General features: G+C 39.7%; 1 protein-coding gene across 4 annotated transcripts in view; it reads left to right on the top strand.

Annotated features, from left to right (window-relative positions):
• The window catches only part of RPS6KA2 (ribosomal protein S6 kinase A2), a 279,346-nt gene that overhangs the window by 172,455 nt on the left and 80,078 nt on the right, over positions 1-26,813 (top strand). For all 4 annotated transcript variants that reach the window (XM_014266679.3, XM_074537381.1, XM_026793060.2 and 1 more), the window contains 2 exons: positions 8,962-9,078; positions 12,953-13,034. In XM_014266679.3, coding sequence (XP_014122154.1) covers positions 8,962-9,078; positions 12,953-13,034 — 199 coding nt within the window. The remainder of the gene's footprint in view (positions 1-8,961; positions 9,079-12,952; positions 13,035-26,813) is intronic.

The following is a 26,813-nucleotide window of genomic DNA, read 5'->3' as shown; positions in this document are numbered from 1 at the left end:
TGGAGGAGGCTGGATGCCCAAGGCCATTAACCAGCTGTGCAGCAAAGCACCTCTGGTCCCCATCACGCTCTCACCCTTTGCTTTGGGAGCACTTTTGAGTGTGCCAGGACTGCTTACCAGCTTCCCCATCAGATCACTCCAGTACATACATGCATGCCTGTACTTTCTCCTCATCCCAGGAAGATGGTTAGATATTTAAATTGGATTAAGCTGTTGCATAAAAGGGGTAACATTTGCCTTTCTAGTAATTTAGTATTGCAGTTCTTCTCTTGATTCTCTGTTGGCATAGCTGCAAGCCAATTGCCCTTGTCTAATGTCCTTTTTGATACCTCATTTTCTCTGCCCTCCAAATCTTACTCCTCTGTCCATGTTGCTAAATTTGTCATATCATCTCTTAAAATTTCCTTTTTGCCATTTTCTCTCTGCCTCCTTCAGCTGCTTCAACCTCTCTCCTTCAGTGCCTTTGCTGATCCTCTGTGTTGTGAACAGCAGTATTAAAACTAATTTGTATTTGCTTTGATTCCATAATGACCTCACATTAGTCCATTTCCCTGTTAATGCTCTGCCTGCAAAATGCCACTGAGATAATGAACGTCATTACAACACGTTTTTCTCCAGCATAATGCCAGCAGGACTCCAGTTTGTGGACTACAAGCTGGTTGAACCCTTAGTGGATGCTTGATTTAATTAATGGCAGGACACAAAATCTGCAAGCAGGTCAGTATTCCTCTTGGAGACAAAATGATAATTACCAAACCCTACAAGTGAGTTGCAAACAGCAGATGGGTATATTTCCTAAACTGACTAATCCAACACTTCAGTAATGCGATTATCTCTTATTACAGCCTTTTGTCGACTCTGCCTCACATTTCAAGATGAAACCTGGTATTTTTCCTTTAGTATACATATTAAAGATGATTCAGTTCTTTAAAATCACCATCCAAATGCCCCAGGGCTTTGTATTTTCTACTTACTGTGTTGTGGTGCCATTTACACTGCTGTGGTGGGCAGTGTTTTATTTGGATAATGAAACAGTGAGGAAATGGTTCAAAATATGTTTTGCTTAAGCAGTTTATCTTCCTAGTGCAGCTGGAGTTTTTATTTCACACTCAAATGCACTAGTAAAACATCAGGCACCTTTTTTTTTCTAGTCTGTGAAGCAGCTGAGTACAGCAATAAGAGAACTGGAGTAATTTAGCAAGTATTTATATTCTTGCATAGCACCCTTAACATACAGACCTTCTTTTCTGTCTTCCTTCTTTTTCAAGCCTAATACCACAGTACCTGAACATTTGGTGTCTTTCCAGTGCCTAAGCCCAAAAGAAAGAGGAAGATGGCCTTACCTGCAGTTCACAGATGGGAAGGTGGGACACAGGGGTGTGGGGCTACCTGTATTCTGGAGATGCACAGAGCAGAGGTTGCCATCACACGAGGACTGTCCCCTTAGGGCTTTCCTGTGATGCTGATGCCCTGCAGCAGGGCCAGGAGCTCTGGTGAGTGGCTGCAGTGGTGATGGATGGGGGCATCCCTGGGGGCGTCTCTGGGAGGAGTCACCCAAGCAACTCATGATTTGTTCAGACCAGAGTGCACAGGGAGCAACACTGACCTGGGAACCAGCCCTCAGATAAGTTATAATGTAATTATTTTTCAATGCAGTCGTGTATATTGGCCCCTACCATTGCATGTAGCCCTGTTCAGGTTCCTGTTCATAACCCTGTTCAGTGGGGACATAGCATCATCATAAAGAAACAAGAACACTTACTCTTCTAAAGAGGCACGTTTTCTGCCATGCATTGGCTCCAGACACACTGGGACTTAGTTCCTTGATGAAAGAGCAGCAGTTCTGATGAAAGAGCAGCCGTTCTTCTTTTGCCTGTTCACCAGCAGAAACAATCAACAATGGACCTTTTAGCTCTTTGGAGTTGTAGAGGCTAATGGCACACATGGAAGCCATGCCAAGAGGGATGTTGGTGAAAACCTTCCTGCTCTTATTTACTGTAGAAAGAACAATATTGCTGAGTTCTTTGTCCTTTAATGGTGTGACTCATTTTGAGACTGTTTTTGGTAAAGTTCACAGATGTATTTGAGTATTTGTAGAGAGCTGCTGTATGAGTAAGGCTGGCCAACTGTTTTTTTGGGTTTGTTTATTTTTTGGTGACCAGATGGTTCTGCTTTTGTCTTTTTAACCCCTTGCTTTAAGATTTTGGTAGGCACGCTTTCTACTCAGTACTCCTCATAAACTATTGCAGTTTGTGTAAGAAATACCATAAAAATTAGAGTTATGCTGGCTAGTGATTCGCGTACAGGGTTGAAAGTTAGATCAAGAGTTGGGGTCTCCCTCCCTCCCCTACTCACTCAATGCATATCTGCACTTGGAATAGCCCATAAGTTACATGAGTTCTCCTCATGTAAATTTTTAGTCATAGTGTTCTTTGTATTTGTCCTAGTCAGGGACTGGGTCTGTGAAGACTCTACAGTCATCAGATAAAGGGCACCAGACTTCAAAATACTTCAATCTGAGCTGAAGAAGTCCATATACTGGATGCGTTGCAGATAATTTGTCTGTCTTTTACTGCAGTATGGGAGTGCAAATTTTTTTCTGTTAATTCTCATGTTTCCACAGGGTAGCAAAAAGCAACTATCTCTATTTTTCGAGTTAGAGAGGAAGTAGAAAAAATGCCTAATTTACTGAGCTGCAAAATACTGATTAGTGGACTATTTCCAACACCTTAAAGTATTTTTTAATTTTCTAGATGTTTCAAGTGTATAAGTTCTTTTGAAAAATCTTCCATTTCAATAGAAGTTTCATGTCATTTATCAGCAAATATCTCTTTCATGAAGACATTAAAAATCTGGCCACAATACTTCTCTATTTAAGTGTGTTTCAAAATCAAATTATAAATGTGAATTTATCTCATGCGACTGCAGAAGCCCCCAACTCAGCATACCATCTTCGACTTCCTTCATAGGCATCAGACAGAAATGCGCACTTTTAGGATGTGATTTCTTTTAAGGATCTGATCTCTTTTAATCATAAATTCCCAGCTTCCCTCTATTGACTGCAAAGTAAACCTAGTTCAAAATGTTGTCTCATTGTATAAATGTTTGCATTTATTTAGCTGAATTCAGCCTCAAGTGATTCATCAAAGACACACAGGATGCCTTGTAGCACAAAAGATTTTACTCAAATCTTCTGGATTCTCAAGCCTCCACCTCATGGACTTTACTGATCTGTCCAGGAGATTGTATTCACTGCCTTTGCTCTCTGTGAGTCATCTCTTTCCATTTAGTTTGTTGGACTTCAGCTGAACCCCAACTGTACAGTCATGTAGTAGGGAGAAGAAACTAAAAATGTAAGATAAAAAATTGGAGCTGGAGAGTAGTGCTAAAGCATTTTAAAGAGAGTTTAGTAGTTACCCCCTCTAGAAAAAGGTCTGCTGAATTTAACAGCTGATTTCCACAGAAATTCCCCTAAAGTTTTTGTTTTCCACAGTAATGACATGCTTGTTGGAATTCCAAATTGAAGATAACACATTCTATTCACCTTTGTGAAAGATCTAGGAAAGAAATCCCAATCTCTCTTAAAATTTTAATGTGTTATTCAACTCCATATTACGTTTTGAGAAGATAGGTAAACATATGCTGGAAAGCCAAATACAGACCTGGCACAATGTCCGGTGAATTCACTGTGAGTTCCACATGCTTCTTTAGGGGCTCAATAAGTCCAATTCATTGTTGTTAAAGCAAATGTTTATTTGTCAGTAGAGAACAAAGCAACCGGGCCCATTTATTGCCCGGTATTATTGCTGTTTACATCTTTCCAGATGACAGTAGAGGCCAGAATTTGGATTATAACCCATTTAAAATAGACAATTTAGTTTTAAATTTTTACTCCAGCTTCTGGAGACTTGCTTGGGAAGAAGCTAATGAAAATGCCCCTATACTTTCCTCTTTAAAGTAGATACTTGTCCTCAAAGAACTGAATGCAGGCCAGTAATTCATTTCCTGCCCTAGGCAGCATTTGAATAGCCTGTTATGCCTGTGACACAAATTACTCTCCTATGGGCTAAGCTAGATTAGAAACTGTGAAACAGAGGTAGAAACCTGGCCTCATCTTTATCAGACACATCCTGTCCTAACTATTCCCTTATCACAGTTTTAAAACATGCTTTCTTAATGAATCGTATTTTTTTGAAATGTTGTGTTGCCCCTGATACTTGGTAGATAAATAATGGTGATTTGGGTTTATGGTAGGTGGTAACCTGCCAGATTGGAAGATTGGCAGCAAAATAAAGTCTGTGTCCTGAGCATGTGCTGTATACAAATAATGATTGCCTTGAACAGTAAAATGTCTTCTGAGTTACCATTATTTCTTATGTCCTCCTGCCACATTTTTGTTGATTTCTTCATTGACCTCAGATCCTAAAGCACACAAGGCTAAAGACTGTCAAACTTGCACATCAAAAGTGTACATATTTTTGTTGGAAAATGAAAATTACCCTTTACAGCCATACCTGTACACCAGTCTTAGTCCTCTTCAACTGAGGAGATCACCAAGCAAGGAATAAAACCAGGAATCCTTTCTTGCTAATTTTTCAAAACAATAATCATAGATAATTAGTATCATGACTTTTTTGCATATGATATGGTAGCATACATTTTTCTGTCGGTAAAAGTAGCTGATTCTTGGATAATCTCCCCCTTCTGATATTTCAGGAAGTTTTGGTGAGGAAAGTTTTTCTGTGTATGGGTGAAATATATCTGGCAGTTAAGGTGGTCTCTCTGTTTGGTGACTTTAGCTCTGCTTGTTCAGAAGCTAATTGTGGAGTAGCCAGACAAGACTCCAAAAGCATTTTGGAAACCTGTGCATTTTCTAGGGGTATTTTTTCCATAATGTTTGCTGAGAGGCTGTGGAACGGGCAAGACAGTAAATTGAAGAGTTGCTCTCCAGGAAGGCCTGCCATTTTGAGTGACTTTTTGTACTCCACTGCCAAATTCAAACCCCTGCACTTCTTGATCCTTGTCTGACATGAGACAATGGGTTGGGAAGTTGTAGTTAGAAAAGTTTTCTGTGGTTGTTGTCAAGCAGCCACTGAGCATTAGTGCCTCTCTTTCTTCAAGGTTGCATGAAGAAGTCTTGGAGCTGAGACCAACGCTACAGGGACCTGTTGCCTTCCAGAAGCACCAAAACCAGATGTGTCTGTGCTATCCACAGTCACTGGGCAAGAAGAGAGGCTCTCTTCTCCTGTGTCCTAGAGAAAAAGACATCAAAACTGTCTTTCCATTTTAATAGTGAGTTATTTTATGTCCAAACCTTCTGCCAGATTTGGGGTAAGCCTTTAAGTGAATAATGCAGTATAGAACCAGACCCAGAATTAGGTCTTTCTTGTATTAACATAGAGAAGCACTCTCCATTTCTCTTTTATCCTTCCAATTTATTGCCCTCCCTTCTCTAGTCTGTCCTGCCTGACCATGTGCTTTCTTCAAGCCACCAAGAACACCCATCTCACTTTTGTCACAGGATGATGTTTTTTGTGCGAACATAAATATTTAGAGAAATTTACAAAAGATTGAGCTTCATCAAGTCAAGCATTCCTGCTAATGCAGCATGGGACAAGTCAGCAGGGAGCAGGAGCCTGGGCTGGTGTGCACAGCTGTTGCAAGACCAGACTGTGGAACATTCCCTTTTGATTCCCCCGACTTCACTGATCAAAACCAGTTTTCAAGCTGGCCGGTGAAATCTTTTCCATCAAAACAGCTTCTTCAGTGTGCAGGCTTTTTCTGTATTGTGATTCTCTTGTCTCAGTTTTATGGTTGGTATGCAAATTTCTGATGCAGATATGGTGCACTTGCTGCAATAGTGAAAAATGAAACTGTACTAGAGAAGTTTCTAGCATGCAACCCAGACCAAAATAGTTGGGAGACCTGCCCAAATATAATTGTGCTTTGACAGTTTGGCTTTCACTCTGATCATCAATACCTGAGAAAAATTATGCCAGATTCCATATTAGCATAATACAGGAAGACTTCAAATGAGAAAATCCCATGTAAGTAAGAATGCAAATAAAGATTATAAGACTGTTTGGTTCATGCTGAGTTTTTTAGCTGGAAAGGTAAAACAAACAAATAGAAGTTATTCTATGATTTATGCAGCCAATAATTAATAAGATTATAGAAATACATTTAAGGCAAATGGGTGCATTTGTGCAAACACACCAGCATGTATTTCCTTTAAGGATCTGTGTCTGTCTTCACTCTCAAGCACTGCCAGTTTGGCTTTCTGCTCCAGGGGGAAGTGGATTTGCCATACCAGCTAAAACATTATCTACCTCTTGGACAGCTCACAAGTGGCACCACTGTGGTGATGATGGGTGAGAAAACAGCTGTCTGGCATGCCTTTTCTTCAGTGCTGCCTTGCTGCCCCTTTCTAGCAAGGCAACCACAGGAAATCCACAGGAAATCTTACCTTCCTAGAAAAACATCCTGCTTCCTCCTAAGGGTGCGTGGAACAGCCAGCTCAACTGGACTGTGGGCAAATTGAAAGAGAATAATCTTTTGTACAAAGTGGCTCAAGCTTCACTGTTTGAAACACTGAAAACCACAGTGGACAGAAACCAACTGGTTGGTCTGATCAAGTGTCAGCGATATTTTGGGCAGGACTGTTGAACTAGATGACCCCTAGAAACCTCTTCCAACCAATGTTTTTATATTTTGATAATCATAAAAAAATCATCACAAAATCTAGCATTTTTCTTCTGTCTTTAAAATCTGTGCTTCTCTTATAAACATTGCTAGGCCTTGTATTTGGTTCCATTTTTTGTAAATACTCTTTTTTTTTTTCCCTGAGCTTTTAATTAAAGATGCATATAATTAAAGTACTGTTTTTATTGCATATTATAAATTTATTTATGCTATTCTACAGGAGTGCAAGAAATTTTTAGGCATTGTCCCAGCAAGCTGATTTTTCATCATTGTAATGCTTTCAATATATTCCTGTAACTGAACATGTTTCATGAACCTAAAGAGGTTATATTAAGTTTAGTAATAGAATGAGAAATATGCTTGGGGTTGTAGGTCTTTGATGAGCAGTATGAATGAGTGAATTGAAACTCACTCATCATTTAAATTGCAAATGTAGCTGAAAGTGACTTCATGGTTCATGCTGGAGTACAAAATAATTGAAAAATATTATATATTTAATATCAGAAAGTTATGCTATCTCACACAGCAATTAAAGTAAGAAAAATGCACAGAGAGATCTTGGCAGTTCTGTACTTGGAAATCCTTCAAATCTGTCTGTGAAAACTGTACATTGGTTTCACGCATTTCCTTTCAGGAAAACCTTTAACTATAGGAATTAGGATGAGAAAAAGGAATTGCTCTGAGATGATGATTATTTTCCATGATTGTGGTAGCATGAATGAACTACAGGAAGCTTTCCAAACCAAGGAGAGGATAGAGTCCACTGTTCCAAAGTATGTGAGTGTTAAGAAGCAGGGTAGGGAAGAGGAGGGTTGAAACTACAATATAGAAAGCAATCTGGGTAATGCAAACCATGTATCTGACAAATGACAGCTAGTAGAAAGTGATAGCAATTTTTCTGGAGAAGAAAATCAAAATTATTCTTATTTGGCACAGAATGTGTTTTGGCCAAATGTTTTGGGGGTTTTATGCATTTTTATTTTCAGGATATTATTTCTATTTTCTCAACATTAGTTTTTAAGAGTGGGAAATAAATGTTACATTTTTAGGTCTTTATAAGGATTTTTTAGAGGGAAAAAGGAAAACTGCAGGAAAAGTCCACATAAAAATGTTTGTGAGATTGGAATTTTTTTGCTGGATGGAGAAATATTCAAACTTATTCCTAAATGAGTAAGTCCCTTCAAACTGAGAGATGATTTTAAAAAAGGTTTGTACTGAAAATCTATATTTTTGTTGTGGAGAAATTAGAACAGGTAGTTTGGGGAAAACAAACAAGCAAACCGAAAAGCTCAAATGTAGGTGTACAAAACACTACAGAAATAAAAAGGTGTGTAAGTATTGTCTTTCCTTATCTTTGTGTCCTTGAGGAGCAGGTTCTTTCTTCCAGGTTTCTTTTCAGCTCAGTGACTTTCTGGGTTGCTGCAAACTCTTTGCAGTCCCTCTGGGTCTCACGTGACTCAGTCGCTCTCTTTTTACAGGAACATGCCAAAATAACGTGGAACAAAAGCCTGAAACTAATGCCATATGTCACAGCTTGCAGGATGAAAGTCCTAGTTCTACTGATGTCTTTGAGGAATGTGCAGCTATTGACAGAGGAAAGATTTTCACAAAATGACCTGGACAGACCCAAAGCATAAAAAACTAATTCTTGCAAGCAACAAAGTGTGTGTCAGTCTTCTCCCACCACCACCTCATTTAACATCTAAACATTAATTTGTTTTCTGTTTAAATGGTTACCAGCAGTAACTTTCCAATTTCTGAGGTAATTAGGAAAGGGCTCTTTTAGCAATGTCTTTCCTTGTTGCCTGCTCATTAAAAGAATTACTGCTTAAGACTAAGGAAGCTTTTTAAGATTAACTTAAATGATGATTTGAGGGAAAGTTGAGAAAGTATGTAGAGAGAAGTGTGATGGAGCCTCTCCCATGCAGATTTGAGTACGTGCCACTCTGCTGTCAAGGTCTCTGATGGGCACACCAAGCTCTGCAGTGTATTTTTGGCTTCAGTTTGTGTAATCTGTCCTTATCTAGTCATATCTTGAGGCTTCATAAACAGAAGTGCCAGGTCTGGATGTCCTGACAATTACTCTCCCCAGCTGGTAAAAGGCACGTGGAATATTTAGACAAGCATTTGTTTCTACTTTCAAAATTTGCTACATGATTGTAGCATTACAGAACACAAGATTTTAATAAACAATATGTTTCCTTAAGATAATGGCTCTAATTTGGGGATTTTGTTTTTTTGTTTATTTTTCCTTTGCAGGAAGAAGGTATTGTGAAGGAAATAGACATCAGTCATCATGTCAAGGAAGGTTTTGAAAAAGCAGATCCTTCTCAGTTTGAACTGCTGAAAGTATTAGGACAAGGCTCATATGGAAAGGTAATTTTTACTGTCATCTAATCACCCAGAGCAACACTGAAAATATTGTGTCCTTTCTCTGAGTTCATTTACACTGCTGACATTGTACATATATAAATTATATTGTAAAGGCAGATAAGGATAGCCCTTCTCTCTTCATTTTAGTCATGCTTCAGTCTTTTAGCTGGGTTTCTGCATATGAACCAGTTTAGAAAACAGCAGCTATGGCTCTGGACCTGGACTAATGAGCACAATGATTGTTAGTCAAGCATCACTGTTTACACCCAGTGATAAACAATATTTATGGATTATCTATCCCCCAGGGAGGTGAGTGTGCCACTGCTGCCTGGTTGGAGGGTGTAAATAGGAGCATTCAAAGACTTAAATAAGGTAGCTGCACAGTTCCCACTGAGGGCAACCTCAAGGACATTTCCAAGTCCCAGATTTCTGTTTAGTTCACACTCAGAGCTTTGTAAACTCCTGGAGATAAAGCCCAGTGCAGAACACAGTAATCATTATAGCAAGAGCATGGGGAAAAACCATGCCTGTATGGGGTAACTGCAAGCTAATTTGTGGAGAAGTAACATTTGCCACATATCTTAATACTAAGGATTTTCTTAATTCCAAAGACAGTTCTTCAGCAGGGCATGTTGGTTGGAAGTGAGAACAGGCAGGAAAGATGGTGAGAAAGGAGGAAAAGTCAATTCAGCCTCAAAGTCTTTCTAATGTCTTTTCTAATGTCTTCAAATAAGGCATTGAAACCTTTGGAAGAGTGAACCTAGCTGAAACTAGGCATCAAAGTCCTTATATTATTCTGTAGAGTTTTAAGGACATATTTTCTAATCAGAACCTTTATTTTTATTCCTAAAGAAAGCTATATTAAGAGTGTTTATCAACTTCCTGGTTATTCCAGAATTAAATTGATAATTAAACCTATTAGAAGTTCCCTGAGATGAGAGGTATCAAGAAATTAACATTCAATACCAAGTCTTGAAGTCAATAATTTCTTCAGAGCACAGTGTATTTAAGTTTTAAATATTAAATTAATAGGAAATAGCAAACAGATCAAAATTAGGTTTACTATGGGACTCAGTGTAAGAAGATGAAGAACAACAGAAATAAACATCTTTGATAAAAGTAACAGAGTCAGAATAGTTGGTTTTCATACATAGGCAGTTAAGATTTTAGGAATGGTTTGCTGGTTATCTTAGATTGTATTGATGTATTTTCAGTACTGCTCGAGTTGGCCTTCTAGTCTTAGGCATTTTATAAGCAAAATGCCTGGTCTGTGCAACCACTTCCCAAAGGGAAATCTGATTTCTTGAGTGGGAGTGTGGACAATGTACCTGTCTGGAGCTGCATGTAATTACAAATCACTTTCCACATCTTATGTGAGAATCATTGGTAAACTCCCTGGAGCAGCAAAGAAGTGGGGAAGAGAGGTTTACTCTGTGTTTCTTATTCAGTCCCCAACCACCTACATTTTCATCACCTTGGTATGTGATCTAATGGTTCAAATCTGTGTCTCTGAGGATGCAAACCATTAAGTTTACAAATTATTCACTGAAGAACTAAATAATTAGAGATGTCGTCTTTGGTGTCAGAGGGAGTGTGCCCCCAACACTCTGGAGATGCAAAGCACTTGCTTAGCTTTTTATCAGGTTTTGAGTGATGCACCAATTGCACCAGCTAAGGGAGTTATGCTAGCTCAAGTTAACCTTACAAACATATCAAACTAGAAAATTGAAAGTTGTGCTCAGCCACATGCACATGCTATTCTGGCAAACTCGTATAGTCCCGCTAATATAATCTGTCAGTTTAGCACTTCAGTGTTACTTGGTGGTTTCAAGAACAATGTGTAGCATTACATTTAAGAATAATCAGAAGGGTGACATCATTTTGCAATACAACACATTTTCATTTGTTCTGTTCCTTTCTGGTTTGGTGGTTATTTTGATGTCCTCTGAAATAAAACACAGTGTTCTTGACTCATCTCTTTTGGAGGGAATGCAGGCAAGTGCCCTGTCCCATGCTACAGTGAACAGCTGACTAGTGACTGGTAATGGAAATTGATAATTTTGCTTATTACAGCAATGTGGGTATTACAAGCTTTGCAAGATCATAGGGCAGACAAGATATTTCTAGAACTGCAGCCTAATATTTCTGCAGATGCAGTGTGCTGTGCTGTTTTATGTGCAGTGCTGCTGAAAACCATTATCTTAAGGGTTTGGGTTTTTGTTTTTTTGGGGTAAAGAGCCCATAATTTTTTTTTTTTTTTAATAATAATACAGCTGAAAATCTAGTGTCTGGAAAAGCTTGCTTTTGACTTTCTCCTCCTTTTCAATGTAATACAAAAATTAAATCTTTTACTTGACCTGGACAGAAAAACATCCCAACTTTCCTCTGTAAACTTCTAAATGAATTGACTTCCTGTTAGTGCTGGAGCAGCTGAGCTTAATTTATCATTAATAACAACAAAAACCACTTCAGAAAGTCTTATGTGTCCCTGTTGCACCCAGATTAAAACCCTATCAGATCATGTCATACAAGTGTTGCAGCTCTGGTGCTGTCAGATATGGGAGTCCTTATGAAGTTGTGCAGAGATTCAGAGAGAAATGAGAATTTACCTTCAAATTTACCTTCTGTTTTTTTGTTTGTTTTTGTTTTTTTCTTCCCATCTCACAGATCTTTACTCAAATGAGTTTAAAAAATCTAATTTGTTTACTGATTGAAGCTTTTTTGGAGGAAGAGTCTTTCAATGTGAAAAACTTGTGCTAGAAACATACTCCTTCCTTATTTTTTGGCTTTTTATATTTTAGGTGGAGACAGTTAACAAGGCCTCATTGTTCCTGGATAGGCAATTAATAAAATAATTGGAATTTTTAATCCAAATAGACACTTATTAGTTAGATCATTTCACCTGGCCTCTGTCAATTCGTATATTAATGAATATATGGGATTGTATGTATGTGGGACTGTATTTTTATTTCTACATTTGGCTTTACTTCAGCTTCTGTCCAGAAACACAAGTGCTGAAATTAAAAAAATAAGAGACACTCTTGCCTGACTTCTGAAGATCTGAGAATTTCTAAGGTCACACTTCTGACCTCAGCAGACAGAGTGTGTCCTAAGAAGCAGCTAAAAGAGTTGTTTATTTTATTTCCAATTGATTTATTTTCCAATCATTGAAAAGTCTTATAAAGACCAAACTGAACCATTGATCCTGTTGTTCACTACCCCTCCAATGCTCAGATGCATTGAAGGGCATTGAAGGGCAGATAAGAAATATTTGCATGGAGCACAATAAAAAGAGTACAAGTTTAACTACAAATTTTACTTTATTTTAATTAAAATTTCACACTTTCAGAATACAAAGCATAGGAGACTCTAACAGGAAAAACTGTCTTTTTTTGTAATAGCAACAGATTTTCAGCTGTATGAACTTTATTCTTCAGCTGCATCTTAGGCAAGTTGTTATTCATGACTTATGGCATGAATGGCACCAAATTGATTCCTTTCTTAAATTTAATTGATGGCAATAATTTTAAGACACTGCACATTCCTAGACACAAATGAGACTTTTTTTCATGTAAAACTGGTCAGAATATGAAGAGATATGTACTCACTGATTCTAACTTTTCGCCCATCTTTAACTGAATATATGAGGTCAATTAATAACATTGAAAATGGTTTTTTTTGTGAAGTGGTAAAGGCTTAAAAACTGAAAATTTCCAAAGCTAGCTCAAACAATTGCAGGTGAAATGGATATGAGGTGCTTTCAGCTAGTAATTTTCATCAGATTTCCTGAACCATAGTATCTATTCTCCTGTTGAATGCAGTAAGTCTTGTAAGCAGAAATCTAGTACTCAGCTATACAAAACATTTGCTTTTACAGGTATTTCTAGTCAGGAAGATAAAAGGTTCTGATGCCGGCCAGCTTTATGCCATGAAGGTACTTAAGAAGGCAACTCTAAAAGGTAAGGATTGGGACAGTGGCTGCAGTCTCTATTTCTGTGCTATGTAGTAATTTGTTTTTCTTGCTGTTTTCTACATTGTTACTGCCTTGCAGTATATGAATGCATAAATATGTCTGCCAGACTCCAAAATTCTGCCTCACTGTAGGTGAATATTCTAAAAAGAACTAAAAAATATGTTACCTATACAGTGTGAGAGGAGGAAAACAGAGGTTTGCAGCTTCCCAGCTGCATGCTTGCTTTATTTTTTTGGTGTTATTTTTAGGACTTCTATTTGGTATATTTTCAGTTGTATTTAAGTGTCACTATCTTTCTGTTGCTGAAGTAAATGAGAATATTGCTAAAGTAAAACCTGGCTCCTACGGGGCAGAATGGCCTTCCCAGCTGGTGCTTCTTTCTGTGTGCCTGAAAAACCATGGGAGCATGTTCCTAAGTGTGAGGAAGCATTCTGAGACCATTTAGATCATGCTGTTTCTTAGCTCATGGGCTGTAGGAGGCCAGGGCCAAATGACTCAAGTTTAAAGCTGGTTCTTCTCTTCTGGGGCCACTGCCTGCTACAGACAAAAAAAGAAATTGGTAGTCAAGCCCAGGACTGAAAAGCAAAGAGGGTAAGTTCAGTTTCAGCTGAAGTCCTTAATGATTGTTCCTGCACAGGCTAAGGAGGTTACAGTCATCTTTTTGGTTCCCTGACTAGCACTGTTCTGATCTTTCCCTCAAAAGCCTGACACTTCTTGCAGGTAAAGAGGAGAGCATTTGTTTTGTCTGGAGCAGATATTTTGCTTTGTCTTGGAGAGTGTGGTTTTGTGCAATGCAGTGTAGTGTCTAAATTCCTGTCCTAATGCAAAGAATAATCATTCAGTGACCAGATAGTTCTGATCACTTAAAAATACAGATTTCTATAGCATGCCTTGCTTTGGGGAACCCAAATATGAATAAAGCCACCTGTTAAGCAAGCTAGAGCTGCTGCAGGTGGTGTCAGGCAGAGCCAGCCCCTCTTCTGGGTACTGGTTTAGATGGGGAATGGGCACACCAGCCCTTTAGACAGTCCTTTCCCCTCAGAAAGCCTTTTCAGGAACACATGAGTTTGAAGCAATGCTGGCGTGCTTATCTTGTTGTTTGGGATCCAGAGGGGAATGTTTATTCCAGCAGAACAGCCCTGGGTAAATAAACAAACAGCGCTGGACACAAGACATACAAAGGAATAGGTCAGGGCTGTGCACATCACGTATATGGCAGAGTGATTCTCTGACCTCTCAACCAGGAACAGCACCCCGAAGTGCCCAAACCCAGCTGAACTCAGCTGTCAGAGTCTTCCCCACTGGGGAATGTCATCTTCTGATGGTGTCTGAGCAAGGTCTGTGTAACCCCTCAGACACCAGGATGTACCTGAAACGTACTCCTGTTTATTTTGACAATACAGTTTTTTTACCAAAAGGGAAAACTGTGTATTCCCTCTTTTTCTGTATAACCCTAAGGAGTGTTTAGCAGGATGAGCTTTGGCACAGGAGATGGGTTTTTTTGCATCCCCAAACACTTTATTGTTACTTAATATTTGATGGTGAAATATGTAAAAACACTAGATTCCACTGTAAAAGAAAAGACCTTTATTGTGGCAGTATTTCGAGAAATGTCAAAATTTAGGTTTTGAAGTACCTAATGTGTTCCATCAAGTTTCTCTTCTGTCAAGAACAAGAACCTCTTTGCAGTTCTGTGGTTCTTTAAAGCACAGAAAGGCTATTTATTGTCTTCTCAAGTATGGATCACAAGATCCAAAAATTGAGGCTACTTTGTGATTTTGGTGGATTGCATTTCTCTCCCATTCAGACTACCTGCCCCTCTGACTGCTAGCTCTGGATTTCCCATTAATCTCAAGATAAAAGCAGCACAGGGGTAGGAACTAATTTGTCTGCACCAGTTTCTACAAATAAGTTGAAACTGACAGCTGTTTAACTCAAAGTGCAAAAATAAAGACAGAGCCCCATTGGCAGCAGAGTGAGTGAGATGAGCAACAATGAGGATTGCTGTCAGTAAGCTTCCATGTAAACTTTTGGCACAGAGATAATATTTCTGACAGCCTAATTTCATCTTTTAAGTGAGAGTGCTGTGTTATTGCTGACTACCTACACTCAGAAAGGCTGGAAGTCACTCCAATTTGAAGTATTTATTACCCTGTCTAGCAGTGGGAGCAAAGCTACAGGTATGTTAGCACTGCATTCAACATTCACTGACACAAGGCACACTACCAGGCAGATTTCTGAATGATTTTGCTTCCTGACCTGCAGCCTGCACAAGTACCACACAGAGCAGGAAATTCAGAGCTCTCCATGCCCAATTCCACTGGCGATGGCCAGACAGCCCTAAATGTTACAACAATTATTTTCTATAGTGAAATAAATTTGCAAAGCAGGTAAATGGAGAAGTCAGAAAGAACATAAAGAGGATGGCATAGCAAAGCTGATTTTTTTCCTGGATTAGTGTGCAGGAATAAAACCTGGTTGAGTAAGAGACCTTCAGGAGTGATGGCACTTGCTCTGAAGAACAACCCTAGTAGGTCCTGTTGGGGGATTTCCTGCCCTGGGCACCTGACTGTGGCTGGTAATGTTTAGGAAGAAGCAGAAGTACAAAACGGTGCTTTCTCCCCTGAGGCTGTTGCCTCCTGCCCCTTTCCATGGTACCTGCCCCTTGTTAGCATGAGCCCAACTTCAGCAACAGCAAAAGTTAGTATAAAAAGGGCACAGCAAGCAGCAGCAGAATTCTTCAAGCATTTACAGTTCAAAAATGGCTTTTTATACAAAAGAGACTTTGTAGATCAATCACATGTGTAGATTTGAGCTTGAAAAATATCTGCTCATCAGCAGGACCACTCCTGCTGTGAAGGGAAAATTAGGCTCCAGAATATTACAGTTCAGATTGTGAAAGTTTGCAGAGGCACGTGCTGTACACATGAATATTTGTGAAAATTAAATTATTCGTAAATTATTGAAGGTTTATTTTAAAAATAGGATGTATCTGAATAAGCACCTGTAGCAGCATGGATCCTTGAAAGAAAAAAAGCCCCTGTTACTTTTTGTTGTAAATGAGAGCATCACACATAAGTTTCTTTCCTTTCTGTCTCATTTCCATTTTCAGGAGCTTGTGGGTATCTGAATTTAAAGCAAAAAGCTTTCTGAAGAAACGAGATAAGCATTTCATTCTAATTATTACCTTCAGTAAAACCTTGTTCAAAATGTTTTAGGATGTTATGTGTGTTAGGTGCCAGATATGGAGTACATCAAATTTAAGGCTGCATGTATGTGTAACTCTAACTTGTCTCTCTTTCAAATACTGTGTATTACATTAAATTATCTTAATAGCTTCCTTTGCAAATATAACCCCTATTGGGGGCATCTAGGTGCTCAAGGATATTTAGGCATTTAAAAAACTTCCAGGAGTGAGACTTTTGCCCTTCATGTCATTAAATAGTACTCTTAAAATGTCATATTAAAATGTTGCTTTCAATATTCTACTTTTTCATTAAAATCAGAATTTTAGATAAAAAGTTGACAGAAAATAAAGTTGATCTATATGTTTCAATGCTTACAGAGATGTATCAGTGAGTCTCTACTGCCCATCCTGATAACATTGTAAATCTGAGGAAACCAGAAATCAACCAGGGTGTGTTTATTCTGTGTGTATGTGTGTCTGGTATTCACCAGCAAAGCTGGAGCAGAAGGGCAGGGCAAACTGACTGTTCTGATTCATTCAGTATTTGTCTCGAGGTGTCTCAGGCTCCATCAGCTTTACTGAATGTGCTTCAGAATTCCATGATCAAGAGTTGTTTAGATTGGTTGTGGTGTAAGCCTCATTAAACACCCATGAAATGCCCATAAATCCCCAGCAGGTTGCTGTGCTGGAATGTAAGGGAGCTTGAAAATCAAACACCCGTTCCTGCAGCAGACATGCAATCTAAGAGAAAGGGGCATGAAGCCATGATTCACTGACATAATGCTCATGAACTTCATAAATATTGCAGTGATGATGTAGGGAGGGTTATGTGATGGATCATGAGGATGCACTTTGCACCTGCCCATCCGGTTGGCAGTGGTGTGTGTAAGTCTTGGCACTGGAAGCTGTTTGACCCTCAGAATGCAGTCTACCTTTTTGTGATTATAGGGTTTAGAAATAATAATCTCTTTTGTCAAAACCTCTAAAGTACTTTGCAGCTTATGATCTCCTGAGTTTAAGCCAGCAGGCTTAGGGGGTTGCTGGTGTGTGGTGGTTACAGGTGCAGTGAGCTGAGAGAGCAGCTTTGGTGGCTCACAGAGAGCTTGGCTGTTCTCGGGGATGTAGAATCGAAAATATCACTTACACCCAAAATCCAACAACTAACTTAGATGTTACCAGGGAAAGTGGGATTTCTGTCTGAACCACTGGTAAAATTGCAGTGCTGGTTTCCCTGGCTGGATGCCAACCAAAGTGGCTTCTTCAGTTTTCCTCCGGATGTGACTTAGTTTCCCTGTAACAGATGTGGTGATCAGATATCAGATATCAGATACAGAATCTAGTGGTTTCCCTCTGGTTTGAAAGGAATAAAATGTCAACAAAATGAGAAACTGTAGACAATTTTACCCTATAAAGCAGGACTCAGAAAGAGTCTTCACCTCAGGTAGAATTTGCTCTGTTGTGCTGAGGTTTTCAAGGTGTCTTTTTCTATTTTGTACAGTCCTTGTGTTTTGGTGAGAGCCCCTGGTATTTAACCAGGTTCATCATTTAAATTTTGGTTTATTATTTTTTCTTAAAGTATTCTGCTGTATTTTTTACATCTTCTTGGGCCTCTTATTACCTGCTTCTGAAAAAATCATCAGGGAAGTCCTGTCCTCTGGGCAGTCCAGACCCTGCAGCAGAGATATCCTTGCCCTGAAGTTTAGAGGAAAGTTTATGTGCTCTACATCCTTGGAGCTGCTGCTTATGTATGGCTTCTTTAGTCTGAGAATTGTAACCCTCCAAATGTCAGGGCTCTGAGCTCAATAAAACATAAACATTGCTGGACCTGGAAGTGCCCTTAAAGATCCAGCTGAGACATAGACTCTTCCTCTCCACAAATAGCCATACACTGATTTTTCAGTCTTGGAAAGAAATAGCAACTTCTGTGTGTACAAGCACAAAAATATTTGATTTCTCTGTATATTTCCCAGTGGCTCTAAAATGTAAAGATCAGCCTAGTATGTATCTTTTTGTGTGGGCTAGGAGTCAAAAAGTGCTGTGGAACAGGCCAACCTTCCTTACAGTTTAGGAGTAAATTGGATTTCGTAGCTGTCATCTGAGGAAGCAGACCTTTCTTTCTTCTCTGGGAGTTTTGAAAATGAAACCAAGAAGTTCTTCAACAACCAGTGCTTAGGGCTCACTTTTGGGCTGTATTTTTACTGTGCCTTTGCAAATTTATTTGCAGACCACCTATTCCTTCCTCCCCTTAAAAGTCAGCTGGGCCAGGGCTTGCTTTCTGAAGGAAGAGAGGGCTGATTCTAATGGGCTGCGGAGAATAACCTCTATTTTTGTATTATAAGGAAAATGAACTGTGTTTGGGCAACTCCTTGTGTGTCAGTAAATATTATAGGGAGTCCTAGCCTGAATATGCAGCACACTGGACAGGTAAAAAACCACAAAAAGCATTGCTGGAAGCTTGTTTTCATAGCATTTGCTGAAGTGTTCATTGAGCTTGTAGCTTCTGGGTTAGATACTTAATACTCTTTAATGACTCTGTACAGTGTTTGGATTCAGATTTGGATGAGAAGGGAAAACTTTTGCCTATAAATATAAACAGAACACGCCTCACTTAAAGATTTTATTATCTGTTTTATTCAGACCATGTGGGAGTTTGCATTGTATGAAGTCCTGATTAAATTATAGTGTCTTCACAATGCCAAGTGCATTGTGAAGATCCTCTTAGGAGGCAAAAAAATTCCCACTGCTATGATGTTAAAGAAATTAACACTGGATGTTAAAAATACTCTCTATTTTGTAGCAAGGGGACATTTTGGCTCATTTGTTTTTATACAAAAACCTGTTGTTCCTTTTGGGGTTTTCTTAACTGCCAAAGAAAACTGAACTTTCTCCTTGTGAGAATATTGGCTCTTGAGTTCTGTGTAGGATCCAGAGAGGAGCAACAAAGCTGGAGAAGGGTCTGAAGCACAAGTCCTAGGAGAAGCTGCTGAGGGGGCTGGGAATGTTTACCCTGGAGAAAAGGAGGTTCGGGGGTGAACTTATCACTCTCTACAACCACTTTAAAGGTAGTGAAAGGTTGGCCTCTTGTTCCTGGCAGCTGCTGATAGGATGAGAGGACATGGTCTTAATCTGCCCTTGGGGAGGTTTAGGTTGGACGCTAGGAAAAATTTCTTTGTAGGCAAATGCTGGATGTGGCACTGAATGCCATGGTCTAATTAACAAAGGGGTCTTCAGTCATAGGTTGGACTCTGTGATCCCAGAGGTGTTTTCCAACCTGGATGGTTCTGTGATTCTGTTAAAACTGCTGCTCACGTTGCTGAACAGCAGGTTCTTCCTGTTGTCCGAAGCAGGGCAGAATTATTAAGTCTTTGCCTAAATGTTGATAAAAAATTTAAATCAGACTCCCTTTCTCCCTGTCAGTCAAACAGACTGATTCAGATAGGGGCACACACTTCTGTGCTTCTGATTTCTGCTGTAGGTAAATGCAGCAATATTGCCCAGTCTTTTCCTGTCCACACTTTTCTTCCAGTGTAACTTTGTTGTTACAATAATATCAAATTACAGCTCCATGCACAGTTGTGTGTTCACTTGGAATGCAGCTTCAGCCACTTGGTATGCTGCTGCCTGAAACAGCTTTGTTTTATTCTCCCCAAAGAGCACACAGGACAGGACTCAGATGCAAACTCCAGCTTTCTTCATGAGCAGTTCAGCAGCAGAAAGTGTAGTGGGTGTCCTAGCATGTAGCAGCATTGGTGCTTGGGTTTGAGCCTTTGAAGGAATTCTTCCAGTCATCTCCCTCTGCCATGCTGTGGTTTGCCAAGCACAGCGGTTTGGGAGCACACAGACAGAATTCTCTCCTGATGGAGCCCACTCAGGATCCCACCCAGTGCCCTCCTGCCTCTCATGCCCATTCAGATCATGGCCCCAAAGTGCCACAGAAAAGGTGGGGCAACCTCAGGTCCCAGCACACTCTGTTGTTTTCCCTAGATTGGAACTACACTGCTTATTAGTGCACCCAGAGGTTTAAGCCAGAGTTTCAGACTTTGCTGTCAAGACATTGAGTGCAGCTGTGTTTGTGTTTTTCACAAGGTATAGCACAGAGCTGTCTTAAATTTCTCCATCTTTTTGCTAGGTTAAGGTGCCCACGCCATGACTTCTAATCCTTGAGCAGTTCCATGGGCCTTAACAGTATCTCAGGGTTGCATTATTCAAGTTTTCCTGTGAAGATTCTCTAGAGAGGACAAAGGTGATTAAAATCTGAAGTCAGAGGAAGAAAGCACTCAAAAAACCTGCTGATTTCTTTGGCAGAAAATATATATTCTTTACCTGTGATCACACTATATAAGATTGTTCTAAATGTTTGTTGAGTCACTCTTCTGTCAGTGAAATACAGAAAGAATTATATTTTTAAATAGAAGAACCTGCAGCAGCTCATGCTGGTTGCATCTGAATTTGCTCCCTGGCTATCCTGGACAGTAAAGGAATGGTAGCTGGTTTTTTGGGTTTTTTTTCAGGAATGAGTAGTTCATCATACTTATGGCTTTTCTGATGGTAGAAAGCAATTTTTCAAATCATCTTATAATTTTCAGTCAATTTGCCATCTACCTCTTTCAAGTTTGAATTGATCTGTGTACTTGCCATGGTGAATAAGCAGCAGTGGAGATACTTGAAACTGCAGCTCCTGTAGGTACCACTGTTAAAAGATTTTCAGACCCAAACCCATTCTTCAAACTCTCTATCATAGACTTGATCAAGAGTTTCACTATGGCTTGTCTTCCATTGGATTATTCTTTTTATCATATTGATTGCATTATATATCTAATGACAGATATTTGCAGTTACTCTCAAATTGGCTCTTGTTTTACAGAAAAGATCACAATTGATTTTTTTTTTTATTGTCAAGTAGCAGATTGCTGTTAATTGCTTTTGCTGTGGATTCAGGAATAGAGAGACTACACAGGCAGTTGCTCTGAAGCCACAAGTGAAATGTTTATCTTATTTGAAAATGTGATGCAATCCCACTTAATCTGTAGAAAAAAATCCTTTTACCAGGAAAGGAGTGGGAGGTGCAATGGCCTTTGTGAGCCCTCACACCCTTCATCAACACTAGCTGGAGAGCAGAGAGAGGAGATAAACACATAGCTTAGTTTAATTGGAACAAATCTATGAAGACTGACATGAAGCTTCAGCTAAAAGAATGAGCCTGTCACTGCTGTGCACAGTGTTCTGCCTGCGCCAAGAACCTGGGAATGAGGACTAGATGAGCTTCAGGACAATCACAGAAGCTCAGTGGTTCTGCTTTGGAAGCAGGCCTCGTGTCCTTGCCTGGATCTGTGCCAGGTGACCCCAGTGGTGTGGTGCTCTGGGAGGGAGCCCTGTGCCTCTCACAGCTACTGAGGCATCATCTGGAAGGCACCTGAAGAGGTCCCATGGCCCACCCCTGACCTAGGGTGATGCTTTTGTGTCATTCTTCACAAATGTTTGCCTAACGCATTTTTAGACTGTTTCTAGCACTGTATTATTACAAAATACTTCCTCACACATCTGTCCAGTGTCTGCCCTGCCACAGCTGGAGCTGTTAATTCATCTCTTCTCTCTCAAGAACAGTTTCCTCTTTGTGGTTTTCTTCTGCATCTTGAAGTTTGCTATGTTCAGCTTCCATCTTCTGTAGGCTGAGAATCTTATATGTTCCTTTCCTTTCTTAGTGTTCATTTTTCCTAGATCCTCATTTTAGAAGATTTAGTTATATACTAGGTAAGTCAGGGGTGACATTATCTGCTCTGGCTGCATGTCCTACCTTTCAGGTCCTCTGTGAGTGCTTTGTTATGACAGAGCAGAGATGCTCCTGCTCTACCACAAAGACTATTGAAAATTCAGGGGGTGCAATTAAACTGCTAGAAATGTCTTGCTGCAAAGACAGCAGAGTGGTCAGATTGTTGAGATGTTTGTTCCTCTGAGGGGTCCCATTCAGAGAAAGTTCCTAGAAGAAGCCCTTGGGTGGATGGACTTGTAAAATTGTGTGATTCTTGGGGTACAAGGCCCGGAGTTGGTCTTGTACCCTGATGGGTTCTTTCTGACTCAGCATATTCTGTGAGTCCATGGTGCTGTGAGGATTTCTGGAGGGTGGTTGCCTGCAGCTGACTCCTTCTTCCATGTGTTTAGTTTAAGAATGAAGCACATTATGAGTGGACAGGGTATTCCCAGGACAGCTGGGCTTTACCAGTGACAACAAAACAATGGTCGCTGTTTTACCTTCCCTGCTGCCCTTTTTCTTCTGTGTTTTTAGCTGGTGTTCTGTAAGCCAAATGGAAATCATATAAAAGTCTACTTTTCTGGTTTTCTTTTGTCTTGTCTTGAGGCTTGAAATTTTTTGCATCTTATTTGTCTTGCACTGTCTCAAAGGAGCTTTGTAAGCTATGTGCTTGCTTGCAGTGCTTCTAATTTTAAGAGACCCACTGCCAAAAAAGAGAAGCTATTGCTGGCAACCCATCCTGTCAGCTGTGCAGCATGTCAGTGAACCTCTGGAAGTCTTTTAATCCTGCCTGACGTCCAAGAGCTTACTGTTGGTACCACAAGGCTGTGAATTACAGGAAGAGAAAAATTGCTCTTTTGGCAAATACAGACTGAGATGCTCTTAGTCTTCATCTCCTTTGAATTATGTCATGTAGTCTGTTCTTTCATAGCAGGCTGTGTCTAGCATGGGAGCTGGTACCTCAGTTTAGGAATTACAGGACTTTGGCTGTGCTCACATTTCTGCTGCCAGCCTGCTTCATGAGCACCACCCAGCTACCCTTACTGCTGCTCCTCTGCTCCATCTCCATGTCTGGAATGCTAAGCCAGTTATGCCAGCCTGCTCTTCTCAGTGCTCACTGCTCTTTGGAGGAGCAATAGTGGGGTAATAATGGAGATGTTATTAACACCCCTCCTCACTGAAGTGCCATCTATCGTGTTATGGAATTTAATGGCTAAAGATTCCAAACAAAGAAAGTGTTAGGAAATGTCTTGTGTATAATGCATTGATTATTTGGAATAATCAGAACTATGAATCAACTCTGCTTTTGAATAAATTTACAGTTGTAGTGGAAAGCTAAACTGAAAATACAATAGCTAAATATCCCTGTGATTTTTAACCTCCCTGATGGACTCTGCAAGTCTTTGGCTGTGGTACAAATACATTATCTATATGACAAGCATTTGTTTGTTCTCTTCATTGAATAAGTTGCACCATTTGTAACAGCCAGGATAATTGCTATTTAACCAAGTTCAGCTGCCTGCAACTGCAGTGCATTTGTAGTTGGTTGGAAACCAAATTCGTAAGCATCATCTGGGAGTTGCATCCAACTGCTTTAATTGGTTCCCATAACAGCAGAAAAACCTTATTTCCTTTCAAGCATGAGGACAGATTAACAGTGAGGTCAGCGCTGTCACTTGATGCCATATGAAGTCAGAGTGACAGCAGAGGAGGGGTCAGTTGCACTGGTGATGGTTTTCCTCACAACGCTGCAGTTGGATCACTTGTAAACCTTCACCAAACAGCTGGCAGGCATTCTGTTCACAACTGCTCCTGGAGGTGTGCTAGCACTTGGCTGGCTCTCCATGAAAGTTAGATGGCACAGTGTAGGAGATTACCAGCTGGGATTTGTTTCTACAGAAGCACAATTATTCTCTGTTTTCACATTCTCCATGTAGGTCACACATGTCAGTTTCAGCTTCTGCGTGGCGGTGGCGTTTGCTCCAAAATGAAGGTTTTGATGACTGAGGAGAGACCAGCAATCAGCGTCAATGACAGCCTCTGCTTTCTGTTTTCTCTATAGCATTTTCTGTCTGCATGCAATAATAATTGACACACTCAAAAGGTTTCCATGGCACATTAATTTAACTGACATTTTCTCAGCAGCAGTAGATTACTTTTGTAAATTCAAGCCTGAGTTGTTCAGACAATTGTAGTGTGTCCCTGGTCATCTTTCAGATCTTTGTATGGGCTATGACATAGTTGCCATTGAGAAGGAATTGTCTTCATCAACTCTGTAAACTCAGAACTGACTTTTCTGCTGAAAGAGAGCCTACATTTCCTTGTTTGCTGTTTCACATATCTCCTTCTATTTATATTCCTTTCTTTCCTTTTATTTTGATAAATAAGTCTTCATCCTACATTTTGATATCCTTTAAATATTTATCTTCTATATAGATTTTGTCAGTGCTTATCTGTTCAAATTTGGTTTCATTATGAATATAATAAGCTCTCAAATGTGAAATGTCAGTGTCATACAGCTAGGTACTATCTTGATCCTTGTATGCTATCATAAGAAAGAAATATTTGCAAGTGTACATTTAGAAGTATTGTTTTGTATTTTTGTTTTCACATGGTGTTCCCAGCACAAAGAAAGCAACTTCCAAAGCAAAGTTTTGAGGAAGCCTGGAAGTTTGCACTGTGTTTGTGAGGGGTATGATTTGCTGGCAGTCACTGGAAGGACTGGTGGTCACAGGGCTGGGTGGCCCCAGAGGGGCTGCATTACCCCTCTGCCTTACCCACAGCTATCACCCACAGGGTAACAGCCTTAGAGATCAAAGATTCTTGATAAGACTCTCTAAGACCACAGAATTAAAAGCACTGTGTGGAAACTAAACTGCTTGTGGTTATTCAGAGGATTTTCAAGTTCACTTCCAATATGAATTTTTGGTTTCTGGTATTTTTGTCACTTTGGTGGAATGTACTGATATAATGCTATGGGCATTAATCCTGCTATAAATGCTGTGTTTCAGACAGCCTTCCAAACAGTTGTGCATAATAATGAAATCTAGATGGTTCTGGTTTTTTTAAGATGTCCTTTATTGAGGTGGGGTCACTGCAGCAAAGTAGCACATAGTGAAAAGTGCAGTCTCATTCCCCTGCAGTCATGGCAGGCTGGTTTCTTACTAAATAGTTATTTAACTTTTCTTGTTCAGTTTTGTTTTAAAATGTGTCAGTAAGGAGGTTCCAGTCCCAAGCCATTGCTCTGCTCTGTAGGGGTTCATGCAGTTACAGTTTGCCCAATACAACCTACATTTTCTCTTTTTCTGTTTTCCTTGCCTCCTCCTATTTATATTAATTTTTCATTTTATTTTGATAAATAAGTCTCTTTTGTCCATGTTTATATCCTTTAAATATTTATCTGCTCTCCTCCTATCTCCCTGTAGTCATTGCTCAGTACTGTTTATGTTTAGCTTTTGGCAGTTTCTCAGTAACATAAGAGAAAAAACCCAAGATTTCCTTTTCTGTTAGGTATTCTTTCAGAACTCAAGCAGCTACATGTATTTTTAGAGCTGTATGTAGGGACTGAGATGTAGCTGGTGAGATCCTATTAATGTCAACAGTGGTTTTACTATTGACTGCTTTAGGGCCATGATTTCACCCAGAAACTCTCTGAACTTGGTCATATCTTCCACAACAATCCCTATACACTAGTGCAGCCCTGGCTGAAAACCAAGTCACAGTTGTTTGAGGACTCTGTTTCTCTTGTCAAAGGAGAAAACAATAAATCAGCCTTTTTTGTTGTTGTTGTCGTCTGTGTGACCAAGGCTTGCTGATTGCAAAGCTTTAATGAGCATGTTGATAACAGCAAAAGAGTAGGCTTTTTTCTTATGCTCTAATTTAGGAAATGACCTTGCCTTGACTTCACACCCTGCTTGCTGGTGGGACTGGAGGCTTCTTCAGTGATAGACAGCCGTCTCACAGATGCTTTTTCATTTTTATGAGGCAAACATATCAACAGAGCTATATTAAGTATGTCTGCATCCCATCAGGTCCTGGGCAAAGCAGAGGTTTGTTTTGTCTGAATGTTAACATTAAATGGCACAATTTAACAGAACTATTTAAATTCTAAATTCCTGTCTGTTTTGTGTGCAGGTAGCATGGAGGGCTGGGTTATGAGTAACCTGGTAAACCTCATCCTGTGTGGTTTACAAACAGAATCTTCCTCAGGGCTTCATATCTCCTAAATGAAGTGTGCCTTCAGTGCTGGATGATAAGCCATTATACCAGCTTCCTCAGTGATACCTTAAATACAGTAGTTATTTGTTTTGGAAACCAGAATTTTTGCAATTCAGTAACTGAAATGTTCATCCAGAAATTTTTGTTAGAACAAGTCGGATTGGACTGGCTCTGTGTTTACCACATCCAAACAGCCTAATGGAAGCAGTGTTTAGAGTGAGAAGTCAGCATAGTGCAGTTGTGGTCTGGACAGCTTAGGGAGAATGTTAACATTTGCCTCCTGTCCTTTGACCAAATCCATCCAAACCCTCCCTTCTGAGAAAGGAACCTCTCACTGTCCAGCCACTGCCTCATGTTACCCATATCAGAGCTAAGCTGGTAAACAATTACAAAAACCTCACTTCAAAACTTTGCATGTTTACCCTAAACCTGGAAGACATGGGGAATCTGTTTTGAAACTTCCTGATGGGTTTTTTTTATTAACCATCTTCTGAATTTATATTACAACTGAGAAAGAAAAGATGAGTTTCTGACAGTGTCTATCCATAGGAACCCGACAGTTGAGGGAAATTTTGCTTGACCAAATATCAGTATTAAACATTTCAGCAGAG

This window comes from Zonotrichia albicollis, chromosome 3, assembly GCF_047830755.1.
Source record: "Zonotrichia albicollis isolate bZonAlb1 chromosome 3, bZonAlb1.hap1, whole genome shotgun sequence".
Taxonomy (NCBI): Eukaryota; Metazoa; Chordata; class Aves; order Passeriformes; family Passerellidae; genus Zonotrichia; species Zonotrichia albicollis.
The sequence above is the reverse complement of the archived record's forward strand: the minus strand, read 5'-3'. Positions and strand labels throughout refer to the sequence as shown.